A 17,299-nucleotide genomic window follows, 5' to 3' on the forward strand; every position below is an offset into this window, starting at 1 on the left:
ACAGTGGCCACAGCGCAATACGCTACGAACCCGGCGAACCCACCCCCCTCCCCGCACGCCCCCCCCCCCCATGTGCGGCTAACGTCAGTGGCGAGTGACGTCTGAGACGGTCCCGCGAGGTTCCTCCCCCGAATTGGGTCGCAGCAGGCTTCAGTGAGGAAAGTGAAGGCCACCCCCCCCCACCCCGCACCCCCCAAGAGCCGTCGGTTCAGGCATCGCTCGCCACCGATGTCGGCCGTGGCCGGGATATAAACCTCAGGGTTTGCCAGGTTACAACACGGAGCAGTGTTGCGAACCATCGTGCCGATGGGGCGATGTTATTTTCGACATACGGCAACGATAGTAAACCGACGGTGGTGGAATCACCGTGGTGAAGTGCTGGACGCCGACGCGTCCTGCCCTTGAGACCCGCTACCTCGTCCGTGATAGCACGGTGAATATGAAGAGGTTTTACCCTTTCCGGCAAGAGAACAGGAGGTGTTCAGATGTTGAAACACCAAATGGATACCCTTTTGCGAGGCATCAAGTCTGCATTAACCACGCGTACTTGTGGCAAAACATGCAAACAAAAACATGCTCTGATAATATATGCAATGTCTTTGAAATTGATTGGCCTACACCAGAGACAGCCTTCTCTATGGCCTTGTCTCACCAGTGTGAGAGCAGAGAACGCCAATAGGTGAACAGCACAAAGACAATGCGAGTAACAGGGCATTATTGAAAGGATAAAACCTATCCTTGTTTTTTACATACTTTTAATACTGCCAAAAAAGGTCCCATAGATAACCCAGTGAATCTCTGCAACGCATCTTTAAAAAAATCGCTGTAGCGAAGCAGTAATAATGTGAACAGTAATATTCGAATTAAAGCAGCCCATTCTAAACGACGATGTGCTCGGGATGTCGATGGTCCACTCTTAAGGCCAGTGACGGGTGCCCAATACGTCTTGGGAATCGGGAACTAACCTACGCATACAGCCAGTGCTCATTACAACAGATGGCTGCTCTTCAAACAAATTCTGAATCATTACATGCACGGTGTCTTGCAGAAAGAATCTCACGAGTTCATACTCGCACCTAACTAGCGCCTGTTATGAAATGTTTCATTAGGCACAACAATCTCAATTGAAAAGCGCTTTGGCCACAAAGTGACCAGGCACGACATTTGCTCAAAATGTATTATGCGTTTGCGTTACATTTATAAAAAAAATGTGTTTCTATATCGATATATACTGCGATATACATATTAAAAAAAAAACTTGTTCGCTTGTTGAAAAATAATTAACAAGCAAGCTCAGATAAATTTACGTAAGCGGCTACATTTTGTATCTGCCCATACCAATCACCCGCCAAAGTTGGTGTTCTTCCGGTGCACAAAACCGCCTGCCGATGTACACCCGGTGAAAACTGCGCAATACACGCGCCACGCGAACAGTTTTGATCGCAAAAAAGTGGCCCTAAAAAGCACGCATTTATATTACGCTTAACATCACGTAGTTGCCTTTGTCGGGCGGTGGCGGCGGCAGTGGCGGCGGCAGTGGCTACACGCTGCACGTGGTTGGCTGTAATCCAGCGCTGTTGGGCGGTTCACAGGACAAATGTTGTGACACTCCCTCCCCCGTCGACTCTGAAATGCCATTCCCTGGCTCACCAGGAGACGGCAGCACAGCAATTTGACTAATCGCCACCTGCTTCCATCGGTACGGGGAATACAGCGTTGCCCCCTCGCTCGCGCACGTGCATGCGTGGGGGGGGGGGGGAGTTATTTTTTCTTCTGCGTGTGCTCCGATTTCCTCCCGCGTTGTACGATAACCACAACTCGTCGTCAATTGGTTCAAAACACATCCAAAAATATAAACCGCAATGCAGAAGGAACCCTCCTCAAGAGTCCTGCAACCCAGCGTGGCTTTATGGATAAATAAGCAAATTCAATGTGGCCTATGAAACCCTTAGCACTGAATGAGAATTAAACACACAGGAATAATATGGGTGAGCTTGTAATGAAGTAGTAAATAAAAAATATACTTTAGTTACCTGATCACCTATATTATACTGACAGCTTTATGGTAGACCATCTGTCGAAAAACTTCAAATCGGCAATATTAGAAACCCCACACAAATGTTCGTCGGGGGAGTGCATCAAACCAATTGAATACAAATTTAAGCATTTGATGCCCTTTTATGCATTCCGTATCCTCTACACAATGACGGAGCCAGGATTTTCAGGTAGGGGGGGGGCAACCCCTCCAGCAATGAAAAATTATAGAGGAGTTGTTAGTAAGTAAGGAGTTGTTAGTGAGTAAGGAGTTGTTAGTGAGTAGTTGTTAGTAAGTAAGGAGTTGTTAGTAAGTAAGGAGTTGTTAGTAAGTAAGGAGTTGTTAGTGAGTAGTTGTTAGTAAGGAGTTGTTAGTAAGGAGTTGTTAGTAAGTAAGGAGTTGTTAGTGAGTAAGGAGTTGTTAGTAAGTAAGGAGTTGTTAGTAAGTAAGAAGTTGTTAGTGAGTAAGGAGTTGTTAGTGAGTAAGGAGTTGTTAGTAAGTAAGGAGTTGTTAGTGAGTAAGGAGTTGTTAGTTAGTAAGGAGTTGTTAGTAAGTAAGGAGTTGTTAGTGAGTAAGGAGTTGTTAGTGAGTAAGGAGTTGTTAGTAAGTAAGGAGTTGTTAGTAAGTAAGGAGTTGTTAGTAAGTAAGGAGTTGTTAGTGAGTAAGGAGTTGTTAGTGAGTAAGGAGTTGTTAGTGAGTAAGGAGTTGTTAGTAAGTAAGGAGTTGTAAGTAAGGACTTGTCCCTTGCTTTTTATTCTACACGTGTGCGGCGATGGAGCAGCCATCGATCGAGGGTCGAATTCGAACCGCGTTGTGTGATCGGCATCGCGCTCGCTGAAGGTGTCGATGCCTTCAGGGAAGTCGTGTACTCTGTATACACAACTGCGCACAGTTCTGTGAGTCACTTATAACTGCTTTGCCGTTACTTATTGCCAATTATGGATTCAGACTATTGTCCTATCATCTCATAGAGTCCCTGGCACCTAATAATATGCTACACAGTGGCAGTGGGGGTCGCAAAATGCCAATGTATTAGTAATAAACCCCAATGATCCGATTTAACTTAGGAATTTTGATCAGATCATTGGGGGGCACGTGCCACCACCCCCCCCTCCACCCCACCACCGGCTCAGCCAGTGCCTCTACAAATATCACAAAAGACTGGCTCGAGAAAGAACGCAGGAGGCTACATGTGGCGGCAAAAACGGATACGGCACGCCACGCAATTTTCTCATCACTTTTTTCTCTTTCTTCAGGGTTGACCGACAGCATGGACACGTTGGGGCGAACACGACCCCGGGGCGGGGGGGGGGAAGTGATAAAATCCAAATCAGGAGCCATCGTGCGTCTGTTTTTTTTTCCTTTTTCCCCAGCCGTTTAGGAAACGCGTGGGTTCAAGATGGGTTTTCTAAGAACCCATTCTCGGTGCGTGGAAGGCAGGGCCGCGAGCTCCGATGCACCTCGGCGGACCCCACACCACAGCTGGTGCTCGGAGGAAAAAGGGCTTTGGTTCATGACTGCGACAAGCGACTCGCTGGGCAACTTGCCTTGTGGGGGGCGTGGGGGGGGGGGGGCATGTGGGGTGGGCGCGCTGCACACGAATCAATGCGGTTCTGATGTTCTAGGCCAAGTCAATGCGCGGGAGGGGCCAATGGAGGACGCTGCAAATTGTCGCGGTGGAAATTTCAGCCTTGGGAGGCTGCAATCTGCTCAAGATCACCGGGACAGACACGGCGGCGTGTCTTTGTATACAGGATCCACCGGCCCCGTCCCTCCCCCCCCCCCCCCCCCCCCCGGCGCGCGTGCCTCCACCCGTCGGTATTCGTGGCACAAGTAATTTCCTCGTATATTAGCGGTAAAAGGTCTTATCTTAAGCCACATACTCCAAGGTCACCACGAAATCCCCTATCTCTGCAGCTGCATCAAATTATAACGGCACCACAAACACGGAGGGGGGGGGGGGAGGGGCCTGCGTTTGTATTCTAATCTGATCCTCCCTTTCTGTATTCTGATTATTATTTCTTACGCGCGTTTATTTTTAAAACCATATGCATTTTACTCTCATTGAAACCATCAAAACCTCGGCTTCGCCAACCACTCGCGTGTCTCTGTATATTCTGAATGAAGTATATACGTAGCTGAAGAATATACCTGGCCATTATCGTTCGCACGTTGAAACGCGAAAACACCCTCGGAACTTTCAATGCGTTTCATGAGCAAAGGCGTCGCTTTTCCCCCCCAAGCCGAGTTGTTGATTACAGGAAGATGGCACAAAATCGCCCCCACTTTGTCCCAATCTCAGTCTGGTCGCCTCGGCAACCGAACAACAGAGTTCAATACGACAAAAGTTTCACACAAAATGGAAAATGTAATTGGGCTCGGGCCGTGCAGTGGGGGATGAATCGTCGAGCGACTTGGGCGAGCATTTTTTTTTTTGCTCGCCGGCCACAAATCTTTCGCTCCGCATTAAAATCGTGTTCGTTCACCACAGTGCGTGGTCACCTCCAGCGCATTAGCTGAACGCATCGGTGAAATACGCGACGAAATATGTGGCAAGACAACATTTTGTAATGCGCGCAATGCGTTTCCGTCGCGTTGTGAATTGCTGCGCCAAGGCTTACATCATCTCGCAGATAGGACGAGAGAGGTGTGTTGTTGCCATTCCGAGATTTCCCTTTCCCGGGGAGTACGTTGCAGTGCATGTTTTGCGCCCTGCAAATACGGACTCCGCAGATGAACCCCCCTCCCCCCCCCCCGCTTCGTTTTAATACGTACAAGGCGTCTGATTTTTTTGGCTGCTGAAATGTACGTTTGCATGAAACAAACGGACGACGCCTTTCTGTTATTGCAGGAGCTTGCGCGGTTTGTGAAGGGAGGAATCGCCAAGGCAACCGCGACTGACTTGAGGGGGGGGGGGGGGGGGGAGAATGGGTCGAGATAGCGACGCCAAAAATGTCGCCCGTTATCGCCGAATACTAATGCGTATTTACAGACCCCGACACTGGCTTGTCGCGCACCCTTAATGCAGGAACAAAAACGCAAACGCGGCGGAAGATAAGGCACATTCCGCGGGCACGACGGCCAAAACATTTCCACGCGAGCTACAAACGCGGCACCGCAATCCAATTTCCACGGCCGACCACAAAAACAAAGTGAGATTTCCGTTCGGCCTTAGCTACCCAAGACAAAAAAAAAAAAGGGAAGGCAGCGTTGCGGTATCGCGTCGAGATGTATTTCCGCTTCGCGCGGTCGGACCTCTTGGTTTGCCGAGGTGAGTTCTTGCTCGAGGGCTGTCACTCTCTCCAGGGCGACTCTCAGCCTTTCCCGAACCTAGAGCACAGTAAACGCAAAACTCGGTCGGGAGAAAGGGCTGAGCGACGACATCGCTTCATTTCAACAAGGTACTCTCTCAAAGATCCACTTCGTGGCCCATGAGCAAGAGCGCGAAGATTTATCTTTGGCCACAACACAGACTGCCGGAGCAAATGCCGTGAGCAAGCAGCAGCTGCGAAAGTCGGCACGGTACACGATTGTGTGGTGCGGGCCAAGTATCACGCACGGCCACCTTTTGTCTCGGCAGTGTTTCACGTGTAGAGGAGTATCGTGAGTGACCAATGAGGGGGCGAACAGAAGGAGGTGCGAGCGGGTTGACAGTCAAGGATGACGAAACGTCACGGGTTACGCAAGGGCCTTTCGGAGAGCACTTCCGGGAACGTGGGCGGAGCTGAGCTTGGGGGGAGGAGCCACCCAAGGGGGTTCTTAAGGGGGACCACGTGACGGGGGCGTGGTCGTCGTTGGGAGCCAGGGTAAGGACCGGCTGGAAAGAGGGTCTTCCTCTCTCCTCGTCGCAGAGCGGTGTTGGCTGATCCCCCGCTCCGGGCAGACGAGTGAGAGAGCCCAAGGGATAGCCGAGGGCAGGATCCAGATAGTGTTCAGTGTCCGGGTGAAGGACCGAGATAGAGTGCACCTACACTGGTGTGAATGTAGGATGCTGAGTGTGAGAGTGTTGTAATAAACGGCAATAGCCCTTGTAGTATTCCTCGTCTCCGCATGGTTGTACTGCACGACACATGTTTACACAACGCAGTAGGTACACATTTAAGGCTGAGTTGACATAGGGGAGGCTCAGGACCCTGTTCAAACATCCAACTCGGGCCGCAGGGTTTGTAACACAGCGGGCTAACCTCTACACTACCGCTCCCCATTGACAAGACAGAGCCATAACAGTCTTTTGGAGCAAGTGCTATTAGTGAGCACCTATGAATGTTGGTACGGTACACAAGGTTGTAAGGGTGGCCAGCACCATGCCCGACCGCCTTTGTCTCCCCAATGGTGATGTTTACACACCGCACCAGGAACAGTACTCACTTGAGGCCAAGTCGACCTTGATAAAAGCAAAGAAAAAAATTCCCCCCCCGTATCGCCTTAACAGACCATTGGGGCAGTGCTATTGGCGAGTAGCACCTATGAAGGCCGGCACGGTAAGATGTTAACTACCTCGCCTGGTATACAGGAGGTTGTGGGTTCGAATAGAAACCTGACGCCTGCTGTATATTTGGAGTGTGCATGTTCTCCCCATGGTCATGTGGATTTTTCTGCGGGTCTTCCAGTTTTACCCTAAACATTATGAAACGTGCGTTTAGAGTATTTGGTTGCTATACATTTTCACATGATAAGCCACTTTGTTGAACTACCATTTGTGGCCTGGTCGTTTCTGAAAAATACCTATATTGCTCAGTGGGCCTTACCTGGTAAAATAAAAAAAAATTGTGAGCTCATAGTTTACAGTGGCCAGCACCATGAGCAGACACACAAACACACACACACACATCACATCACGTCGTCGCAGGGTTAAATGTGAACTCCCTCTCGCTGCGAGCGCTCGCGACGCGACTCGTGCGGGCGCCCCACCTTCTCGTCCAGCGCCTTGTGGTGCTCGAAGAGCGACTTGAGGGCCTTGAGCACCTCCACCTCGCTGGAGACGCCGGACGACGACTGTGCCTGCCGCTTCACCACCGTCATGCGCAGCGAGCGCTCGTGCCGCGACACCAGGCACTCCAGGTGCTCCAGCAACAGCTGCCAGCGTGGGCGGCCGGGGGGCGGGGAGGGAGGTTAGAGGTGCAGACACGGAGGACGCTTTTAGCGCTCGCGGTCTTTTGTTACGTTTTTTCACACGTCTCTCGGTGCACGCAATCTTATCACAAAATATTGGTCTTGCGTGTTCCCCGAGTTGTTCTCGTTTCTTGGCGCATGTTAGAAAAGATGTCTCTTACTCCGCGGAGCCACACGGACTACCGGGACTTGTGGCATCCACCGCACCGGGCTCGTGCGTTTGCAAGAAAAATCGCCTCTGCAAGGCGAGTCAAAGTGCGTCGATCCCCATTTTCACTGGCAGCCCTGCGGCGCCCAGTATTGGAAATTACACCTTGTAACATTTTTTGACGTGCGTTTTTCTGGATTTTTTTTGTTGTTATTCTGTCTTTCACTGTTCAAATAAACCTACCATTAAAATTATAGACTGATCATTTCTTCGTCAGTGGGCAAACGTACAGAATCAGCAGGGGATCAAATACTTTTTTCCCTCACTTGTATACACCGTGGCATTGTTTTAATTCAAGAAACAGCGCACTCAATCGTGAGCCACTTCACATTACTGGGGCTTGGCGGGGGTGGGGGGGGGTACGAAAAGACGGACAAACACACGGGACGTATTCTTCCCACGTAGAGCGACACATTGTTATTTGCGCAGCCAAGCGGTTTAAAAGGAGCGAATGCCGAGGAAAATCCTCAGGGGGGGGGTTAAACTCTGTTGAAGCATGTAACAAATGACTGTGAACAGAAATAAGATGCGCCGCACACATCGCCGATTTGCGGAGGTGTGAGCTGATTGGATCCGACAGGCAAGACTGCGAGCCCACTTGAAATCCGCGAGAAACAAAACAGATTTCATAATTTACAACGTTCCGCTTTGATTTTGGCTAAATAATGCATGGGCCACTGGTCCATAGTCACTTAGAGCCCATCAGCGGAGCCCTTGATTTCAATCACTGGAGCTTGAAATCAGTTTGTTTTTTTTTTGCTCCGCCTAACCCAAAGGGCCTGTTTACATCCAGAGCTCTCCCAGAGTCACGCGCGCGGCTTCTGCTTGCGGAGCGCCACAAAATTTGTGGCGCGACCCAACAAAGTCCCGTCGCCAGCAACAGGAAGTAATTAGCGCAGACGCTGCGTGCGCGAGTTAACCCTGGAGGCGACGTCATCCGCGGAAATGGGCGCAACGTTGTTTCGCGGCGCTCTTCACGCAAGGGCGCGATGCTCCCGCACCCGGGCGTGCACGCGCGTGCGTGCGCATGCACGGGAGCGTGTGCGTGTGAATGATCTGTGCTATACTACAAGCACCGTGCGCAGAATTGTTCTACAGAAAGGGGAGAGGGGGGGGAGGAGCAATAATTACAGGCAGAGGATTGACACTTCGAATGAATTAGTGGTACTTTTTGAAAGGTGGTTGGTTATTTTGCATCATTGAACTAATTAATTAATGCCGCGGTCATAATCATGACGCGTGGGATTGTAACAAAAAAAGCGAGTTTCCTGCTTAAACGTGCATCGAAGTGGTGCCCGTCTCTTGTTTACAGCCCTTAGCCAGTGGTGGAAATTCCACATTCCTATGATGGGGGGGGGAGGGGGGGGTGCCAGTCTATCCAAAGGACATCCACTGTTGACATCCCAACAAAGTGCTTCTCATTTTAGTGATCCTGAGGGGATGATAGGATGAGTCAAGCCCTCCCACCTGGCCCCACCTGCCGTCCCCAACCAGGGTTTGAACTCGTAACCTTTCCATTGTGAGCCCCTCGCTCAACCAGTGAGCAACCTTGTCGGCCGTGTTATATAATGCAACGCTACGAGCTGCTGGGGTTCACTAATCTATTATTTTTCTCCCCTCGCGGTTCACACAGAATACACGGTCGAATTAATCTAAATGGAGCGTGGAGTGGTGGTGCTGGTGCCGCGGTTAGCACAGTGCGCTTGGAACCTGGCGACCTGAATTGGAATTCTGGCCACGGCCAGCAGTCCTGGACCATGTGCTTTCCCCCCACACACTGCCCGGTGTGGTGAGGTATAGCCAAGCAACGTCTACGGACCACGGTGCGGGCAGATCTTAATCTAGCAGCAACATCAGCAAAGTGTCTAAACATAATTGCTCTTTTATAGTTAGTACGAGCTTCACTACCCGGCTTCGCCCGGTACTTGGATTCTTGTCTTGGATTAATACACGGCCTACGCGGAGGGTGGGGGGGATGCGTGACGTCAGCAGGCACACTGCGTGACGCTGCTGCATGTGGGTGACATCACAGATGTGACGTCACCGCTCACTTGCCGTGCAAAATATATCCATTATTGCGCCCCCCCCCCCCCCCCAAAATACCAAAATCTATTTTTATACTTTTTGCATTGTGTACAGTCTGGAAGCTACCCACAGGCCAAACTTCAAGTTTGTTGCATGTTGGGAAGTATGCTAAACATTTCGAACAGACACACATATTCACAAATTTACCTTTTATATATAGAATATAAATATAGTGCATGAATTGGCAGCAGTGTACTCGCACAGGCATAACTCAATGGATGTAATGTGGGGGCAGGCATCTACATGGATGAAGAGATACATTCTTAGAAAGAAAGGCTGCAAGAGGAGAATGGACTGAGTCGTGTGCTTTGTGAACTGTCCATATTTGTAATTTATAACTTCAAAATAACTCTCTTTTTGTCATCGCTTGAAAAAGATAAATCATACGCCCAAGCACATTCCGTTTTAAATAATGCATCCAGTGTGAACTGCAATTACCGTATGTATTCACCCAAGCAAATGAGATTTCAGATGGAGCAAATTATGTGCGTGTTTATTTTGCTGACATCATCATTGCTACAGATTCATGACACTGTGAGGGTCTATGCTAATAGGTTTTTTTTTCCTGCTCAAGTACACACCCCACTCACACCAGCATTGAAAAGCAAAAAAAACACGCAACACACCCGTTCATAACACTGCCAAAGAAAGCAACTGTCTATATGACAATGCCCCTTCTTGACAGCACATAGAACAGCTATTGGCCAAAACAGCTTCGGTTATTCTTTTTCCTATAACGGCAGTATGACTGACAAAAGAGTTGAGTTTTATTTTGTTATTTGTGCTTGTGTACCACTGCCAACGCAGCAGCAACAGCAGTAGTACCTCATAATTTGTTTAATAGCAAAGAGTGGACTAAATGTTTGATCGCTGAGTGAATGTATGTTGAATGTCTTTCGCATCGTACGTAGCCAACCGTGCTAATCGGAGGTGCGGGGGAAGGACAACAAACGATAATTAAATGATGAGAAGCTCAACATACACGCGAATAAAATAAAACATTCCCGACGACACAAACCCTGGGTAGTAGAGTAGCCATGCACACAAGCATACGAACATGAAGCACCACGGTCAGTTGACACAGCTCCCCCGTATAGCCTGAACAGACTGTTGGGGCAAGTGCTGTAAGACCAGCACCTACGAAGGCCGGAACGGTACACGAGGGGGTGTATGGCCAGCACCACGCACGGACCACCTTTGTCTCCCCAGCGGCGATGATTTTTCCGCTCTGCAGCAGGTACTCGTTTGAGGCCGGGTCGACCTAGGGGAGGCCCAGGGCGGGCTCAGGTAATCGTCACTGGCGTTGTCCGTGAGCGGGAATCGAACCCGGGGCCCGCCAGGGTTCGTAGCGCGGCGCGCTAACCGCTGCACCACCGCTCCCCCACAACGGTCGGCTGAACGGACTCGCGTCGACGCCGCTTTTCTCCCCGCACCTCCCCCTCTGGCCACGTCTGTGGGCTGCAGTTTCTGGCGCTCACCCGGGTGTTGTTGCGCTCGGCCTTGAGCTCCGACACCTCCTCTTCCTTCTCCAGAAGCTGCTCACGGCAGGCATTGAGCTCCTTGGTGAGGGCGGCGAACTCCTGCGGGGCGACACACGCGGCGAGGGAGCCGTTGGCGCGAGGGGCAAGAAGTCGAGGGGGGGCTATGGCTCCCCCACCCCCCGCCCCCACCCCCCGCCCCCACCCCCGTGGTCGCGGGCAGCACGGGGCGCGCTGAGCCACCGCGGTGCGACCGAGAGCCGCCCCGACGTTCAACAACCGGTCCTGGCGCAGGAAAACCACACGACCTCGCGGGCGAAACTGGAAAGTCGTTTTAACGACGCAGATTCGTCGCGTTGGGCGACGCTCGTCTCCATCGGGAGCCACGGGCCAGCGGGAGAAATGCCACATTCCCATTGCGGGGGCCCAATTCTTTTGTCAGAGGATAACCACCGCTGACCGGGTTTGTAAAGAGGCCGTTTCACGTGAGGCTGCGTTTTGAATCGTCCGAAAGTTGTGCGGGGAAAAGTCTGACGTCGGACATTTTTTTCGTCAATTCTCCTCGGCTATGCGGGGCGAAGCAGTGACATAGCGGAAATCCACGCTAACCAGCGTGGTGAAGTATGGTCAAACAACCCCTCATGACCGATGACAGTGCATGGGGGGGGGGGGGGGGGGCCTTCATCTGGCAGTGGAACAACCAACAAAGGGCTGTAAATCATTATTTTGATCATAATAATTACTACAATTATACTCGACCTACCCTGGCACGGCCGTTCACATAGAGAATTCTCAAAACGCTGCCGTCGACAACGTGACTTGGTTGTGCACACACGCGGCGGGACAATTTGGCAGCTAGTCAGCATGACGTCCGATGAGAAAACGAGGAGAATTTCAGTGCAGGGTGGCTTACGCCTTGGCTGGCATTGCTGCAGCCAGCAGTGTGACAGACGTGCCTCATTAGTCAAGATCTTGCGGCGTTTTTATTGATGCCAATAATCTGTAGACAATTAATGGTTTGACAGAGCGAAATCAGATTTCGGTTCCGATAGCCGTGTAATGTGGGGGGTGTGTTAGGGGGTGGCGGGAGATGGGGGCAGTGGCACAGCAGTTAAGCTCACAGAGTTATGAACCTGGAAACCTGAGTTCAATTCCCAGCCACGGTTAACCATCGGGTGGCGAGCGGCGATGTCGAAACCATTCCTGGGCACCTCTTCACCAACGCTGCGCGGGACCAGCGTGGCGAAGTGTGCTCAATTAACTCCCATGAGCGACAAGATGCGGGAAGGCCTTCGCACGGCAGCGAATCGACAGGGGTCCGCGAGCAACCATCACCGGTGAAACGTTTGCCGAGACCGTATTTTTTTGCCGCACACTCTCGAAACGTTTCCCGTGCCAAGCGCGAGCGTTGGAGGCAACTGTGCAACAGCTGCAAAAAGTTGGGCACTCGCAGTCGAGTCCAATCATTGCACCTTCCACGGCGCTAATGAATCGTAACACGAGGTGGAATATCACGGGGCGTATTCAAGTTTGCAATCTAAAATGTGTGTTCCTATTGTAACGCCTCCTCTGCCTCCCTCCTTCCTCACTCGAGAGCGGTTTACAAGAGAGGAACCGTTCAATGCGGAGATAAAATAACATTCCGCCGAGATAAAATAACATTCCGCCGTCTTTGCGCAGTGCCCATCGAAGGGGTCATCGTCTGACGACGTTGTGCTGTGGGCGGTAAGTAACCATGAGGAGCAAATGTTCAGAAGGCTCACGTGTACAGGACAGCAAATCGGGGAATGTCGTTATGTTAATGGCAATTCCTATTGGTGGAAAAATGTTGAAGCCAAAAAGGCAAGGAAATTGGACACGCCTTTCCCCATCAAGTTATGGTAGACATTGAAATCCTAAGTGATTTTCCAACCAATGCGTCACGGTACTGGTAATTGAGTAAATAGTCGAAACTTACCCCAAACCACCAAATCTCCTGCTCATTTAAAATAGCAAATTTCAATCAAATTGACATGTATTAGGACTAGGCTGAACAATATCTCAATTCACTCTCCAGTACCTACAAGAGAACGGTTTTTGATTCAGTCATTCAAAGGCTCTTAATTGCAATCTTTACATGCCAAGCTATTTTAATCACGACACTGTTTAGGTTAATACCCTTCGTAGTTACACCACTGCGATAGCCAGTGAATACTTCTCATCATCATGCCTACCACTAAACAGTATACGCAGACTCCTACTTTACTCTCATTGGTAAATGTCAGAGCAATGTCACCACATTATGAAACTCGAAGTGGCATGCCAATCAAATGAACGCAGGGCAGTGGTCATCACCTGTTTAGTGGGAATTCCACATTGCTATGGCAGGGGCGAGTCGAGGCATTCGACAACTCCTGCTCATTTCCTAAAAAAGTAGTACTTATTTTGATTGGCCCTGGAGAAATTACAAACTGTTGTTGCAGCTGGCCTCATCCATTTAATTCTAGTCCTTCCATTCCTTAGCTGTTCCTGTCCAGTTGTGGCCTCTGGTCCTGTTTCTTGCCCGAACTAACCACTGCCATCACGTGCCTCGCAGAGGTGTAACAATGCATCTGGTCGTTTGATCGATATTAATTTGTAAGCTCGAGACGCATGCATCTGTAAGAATGGATTATTTAAACGCCTACTCGTGACCCTACAGGCATCCACTAGTGGCCGCTACACTGACCAACAAACCCCCGAGCGGAATGTTAACTCCGCCGCAGCCTTGCAACCAGAAATTGCACCCTCTGGCCACGGCACTGCCACCCCAACAGGACCAAGAGAAAAAAAAAACAACAACTCTCGGTGCGCGAGACTTGTCCTTAATGTGCGCACGCCCACACAATCGGACCGCGTGGCAAACGGTGGCACTCGTGCGGAGCGAACGTTCTTCCCACGAAACAGCAACGCGATCGGCGAGCGCCGTGCAATGGAAAGCTGTTGACCGTGGATGCAGACCGGACACTGGTCGCAGGGGCAAAAAGGGACGGGCGTTTGGCAGACGCGACAGGGAAGACGTCCTCGCCTGAAAGCGTACACCGATATTTTAACGTGCCGAAACAAAGCACTGACCACGTGCGTTTCATGGTCAGTAAACATGTGGCTGTCCATCAGAATAAACACATAACGTTAAACGCTGTCACACCACAAAACATATTCCACACACGCCTCCAGGCAATGTAAAATGCATTGCAGATAATGTCCCCCTCATGCACACGAGGCACACCGTTAAACATTATTAGGAAATACAAATGTGTCGTATTAACCATGAGAGGCGTTAACTTTCCCTTTGACTTTTTCGCTCCATAAACATTTATTATCAGACGCTTATTCCTCTTGCTTATTTCCCCAGTGTGGTCGACACAACAGTAATCTCAAAGAAAAAAATATAACCATGAACACCATGGCTACTTCATTGGATTTATTATTCACGTTTAAGATGCCTGGCAAAGATAGTCAGACATTGTGTGTCTGCACGTGTATATGTGTGTGTGTGTGCACGTGTATATGTGTGTGTGTGTGTGCATGTGTATATGTGTGTATGTGGACCCCCCTAATTGAACATCTTCGCCGGTTAGAAACATTTAGGCTGGCCTGCCTACGATCCATCCTGGGTTTAACCAGAATGGATTGTGTGAGGAGCTCACAAATCCTTGAAAGATCTGGGCAAGGTCCCATCGGTGAGCTCCTCCGGCGGGCAAGGCTGCGATGGCTGGGTCATGTAGCCCGCATGCCCAGTCACCGCATGCCGAAACAGCTTTTGTTCGGCCGGATTGAGGGGGCTAAGCGGGCGCGGCACGGGCTAGAGAAGAGATGGAGTGATGTGGTACAGGAGGACGTGGAGCTGAGTGGACTTGCCGATGACTGGTACCAGCGGTGTCAAGATCGGCCTCTGTGGAGGAGGCTCGTGAAGGATGCTACTGGGCAGTTGGAGGTAGTCGCCCTCCAACAACAACGGAGGGCGGAGGAGCGACGCTCACAACAACGAGCGGAGTGCCGGGTGGCTAAAGCACAGCAGGTTGGCACAGTAGGGGGCACAGGTGGTGCATCAGCCAGTCATCTCAGTCAGTCGACCCGTGGCACCTGGGTCTGCCCCGTGACCTCCTGCCAGCGGGCGTTCGACACTTCACGTGGCCTCAGGGTGCACATAGCCTGGCACAAGCGTCGTGGTGATGTCACCGCCACTTAGTGGCGAATGGCGGTTGTTGTTGTATGTGTGTATGTGTGCACGTGTATATGTGTGAGTGTGTGAGTGTGTGCACGTGTATATGTGTGCACGTGTATATGTGTGAGTGTGTGTGCACGTGTATATGTGTGTATGTGTGCACGTGTATATGTGTGAGTGTGTGTGCACGTGTATATGCATATGTGAGTGTGTGTGCACGTGTATATGTGTGAGTGTGTGTGCACATGTATATGTGTGAGTGTGTGTGCACGTGTATATGTGTGAGTGTGTGTGCACGTGTATATGTGTGTATGTGTGAGTGTGTGTGCACATGTATATGTGTGAGTGTGTGTGCACGTGTATATGTGTGAGTGTGTGTGCACGTGTATACGTGTATATGTGTGTATGTGTGCACGTGTATATGTGTGAGTGTGTGTGCACGTGTATATGTGTGAGTGTGTGTGCACGTGTATATGTGTGAGTGTGTGTGCACGTGTATACGTGTATATGTGTGTATGTGTGCACGTGTATATGTGTGAGTGTGTGTGCACGTGTATATATGTGAGTGTGTGTGCACGTGTATATGTGTGAGTGTGTGTGCACGTGTATATATGTGAGTGTGTGTGCACGTGTATATGTGTGTATGTGTGCACGTGTATATGAGTGAGTGTGTGTGCACGTGTATATGTGTGAGTGTGTGTGCACGTGTATATGTGTGAGTGTGTGTGCACGTGTATATGTGTGTATGTGTGCACGTGTATATGTGTGAGTGTGTGTGCACGTGTATATGTGTGAGTGTGTGTGCACGTGTATATGTGTGAGTGTGTGTGCACGTGTATATGTGTGAGTGTGTGTGCACGTGTATATGTGTGTATGTGTGCACGTGTATATGTGTGAGTGTGTGTGCACGTGTATATGTGTGAGTGTGTGTGCACGTGTATATGTGTGAGTGTGTGTGCACGTGTATATGTGTGTATGTGTGCACGTGTATATGTGTGAGTGTGTGTGCACGTGTATATGTGTGAGTGTGTGTGCACGTGTATATGTGTGAGTGTGTGTGCACGTGTATATGTGTGAGTGTGTGTGCACGTGTATATGTGTGAGTGTGTGTGCACGTGTATATGTGTGTATGTGTGCACGTGTATATGTGTGAGTGTGTGTGCACGTGTATATATGTGAGTGTGTGTGCACGTGTATATGTGTGAGTGTGTGTGCACGTGTATATGTGTGTATGTGTGTATGTGTGCACGTGTATATGTGTGTGTGTGTGCACGTGTATATGTGTGTATGTGTGCACGTGTATATGTGTGAGTGTGTGTGCACGTGTATATGCGTGTGAAGCAGTGGCAGTGGGAAGCGGTGGTGAATCGGTTAGCGCGCTGCGCTACAAACCCGGCAGCCCGAGTTCGATTCCCGCTCACGGCCAACACCAATGACAATTGTCTGAACTGGTCCTGGGCCTCCCCTAGGTCGACTCAGCCTCAAATAAGTACCTGGTTTGATGCGTAAATATCGCCACCAGGGAGACAAAGGCGGCCGGGCGTGGTGTTGGCCACCCACCCCCTCGTGTGCCGTGCCGGCCTTCGTAGGCGCTCGCTAACAGCACTTGCCCCAACAGTCTGGTAAGGTTATACGGGGGATCTTTGTCTCTGCGGAGCAATATGGGCGGTGGCACAGCGGTCAGCGCACTGTGCTACGTACCCGGCGAACCGAGTTTGAATCCTGCTCATGGCCAACATCGAATGCATGGGCCGGTCCTGTACCTCCCATAGGTCGACTCAGCCTTAAATGAGTCTGATGTGGTGTGTCAACATCAGCGCTGCGGAGATAAGGGCAGGCGGGCATGGTGCTGGCCATTCACCCCATCGTGTGCTGTATTGGCCTTCATAGGTGCTCGTTAACAGCACTTGCCCGAACAGCCTGTGTGAGCTAGATGGAGGGACCTTTGTCTATTTTATGACGTAACAGTCTTTACCCATCGTCTTAGAAAATCTTTCACAGAAAGGTGCACGCATTCACGTCTTGTTCTTTTTATATCATCATATTCGTCGTCAGCCATGATCAGTCCACACTGCTAGTTGAAAGCCTCCAACCGCAAGCCGCCACCACCACCACCACCACCACATCGCACAATTATTTTTTTTTTGGCATAAAAAATAAACACGTCTATATTTCTAAATCTCTATTGGTGTGGT

General features: G+C 50.4%; 1 protein-coding gene across 14 annotated transcripts in view; it reads right to left on the reverse strand.

Moving 5' to 3' along the window:
• The window catches only part of LOC116945543 (liprin-alpha-1-like), a 273,534-nt gene that overhangs the window by 77,447 nt on the left and 178,788 nt on the right, over positions 1-17,299 (reverse strand). For all 14 annotated transcript variants that reach the window (XM_032959931.2, XM_076069404.1, XM_076069405.1 and 11 more), the window contains 3 exons: positions 10,919-11,020; positions 6,947-7,111; positions 5,291-5,365 (listed from right to left, as the gene is read on the reverse strand). In XM_032959931.2, coding sequence (XP_032815822.2) covers positions 5,291-5,365; positions 6,947-7,111; positions 10,919-11,020 — 342 coding nt within the window. The remainder of the gene's footprint in view (positions 1-5,290; positions 5,366-6,946; positions 7,112-10,918; positions 11,021-17,299) is intronic.

The sequence above is a fragment of the Petromyzon marinus genome, chromosome 24 (genome assembly GCF_048934315.1).
Source record: "Petromyzon marinus isolate PM22_M1 ecotype Great Lakes invasive population chromosome 24, UKy_Petmar_22M1.pri1.0, whole genome shotgun sequence".
NCBI classification, from domain to species: Eukaryota; Metazoa; Chordata; class Hyperoartia; order Petromyzontiformes; family Petromyzontidae; genus Petromyzon; species Petromyzon marinus.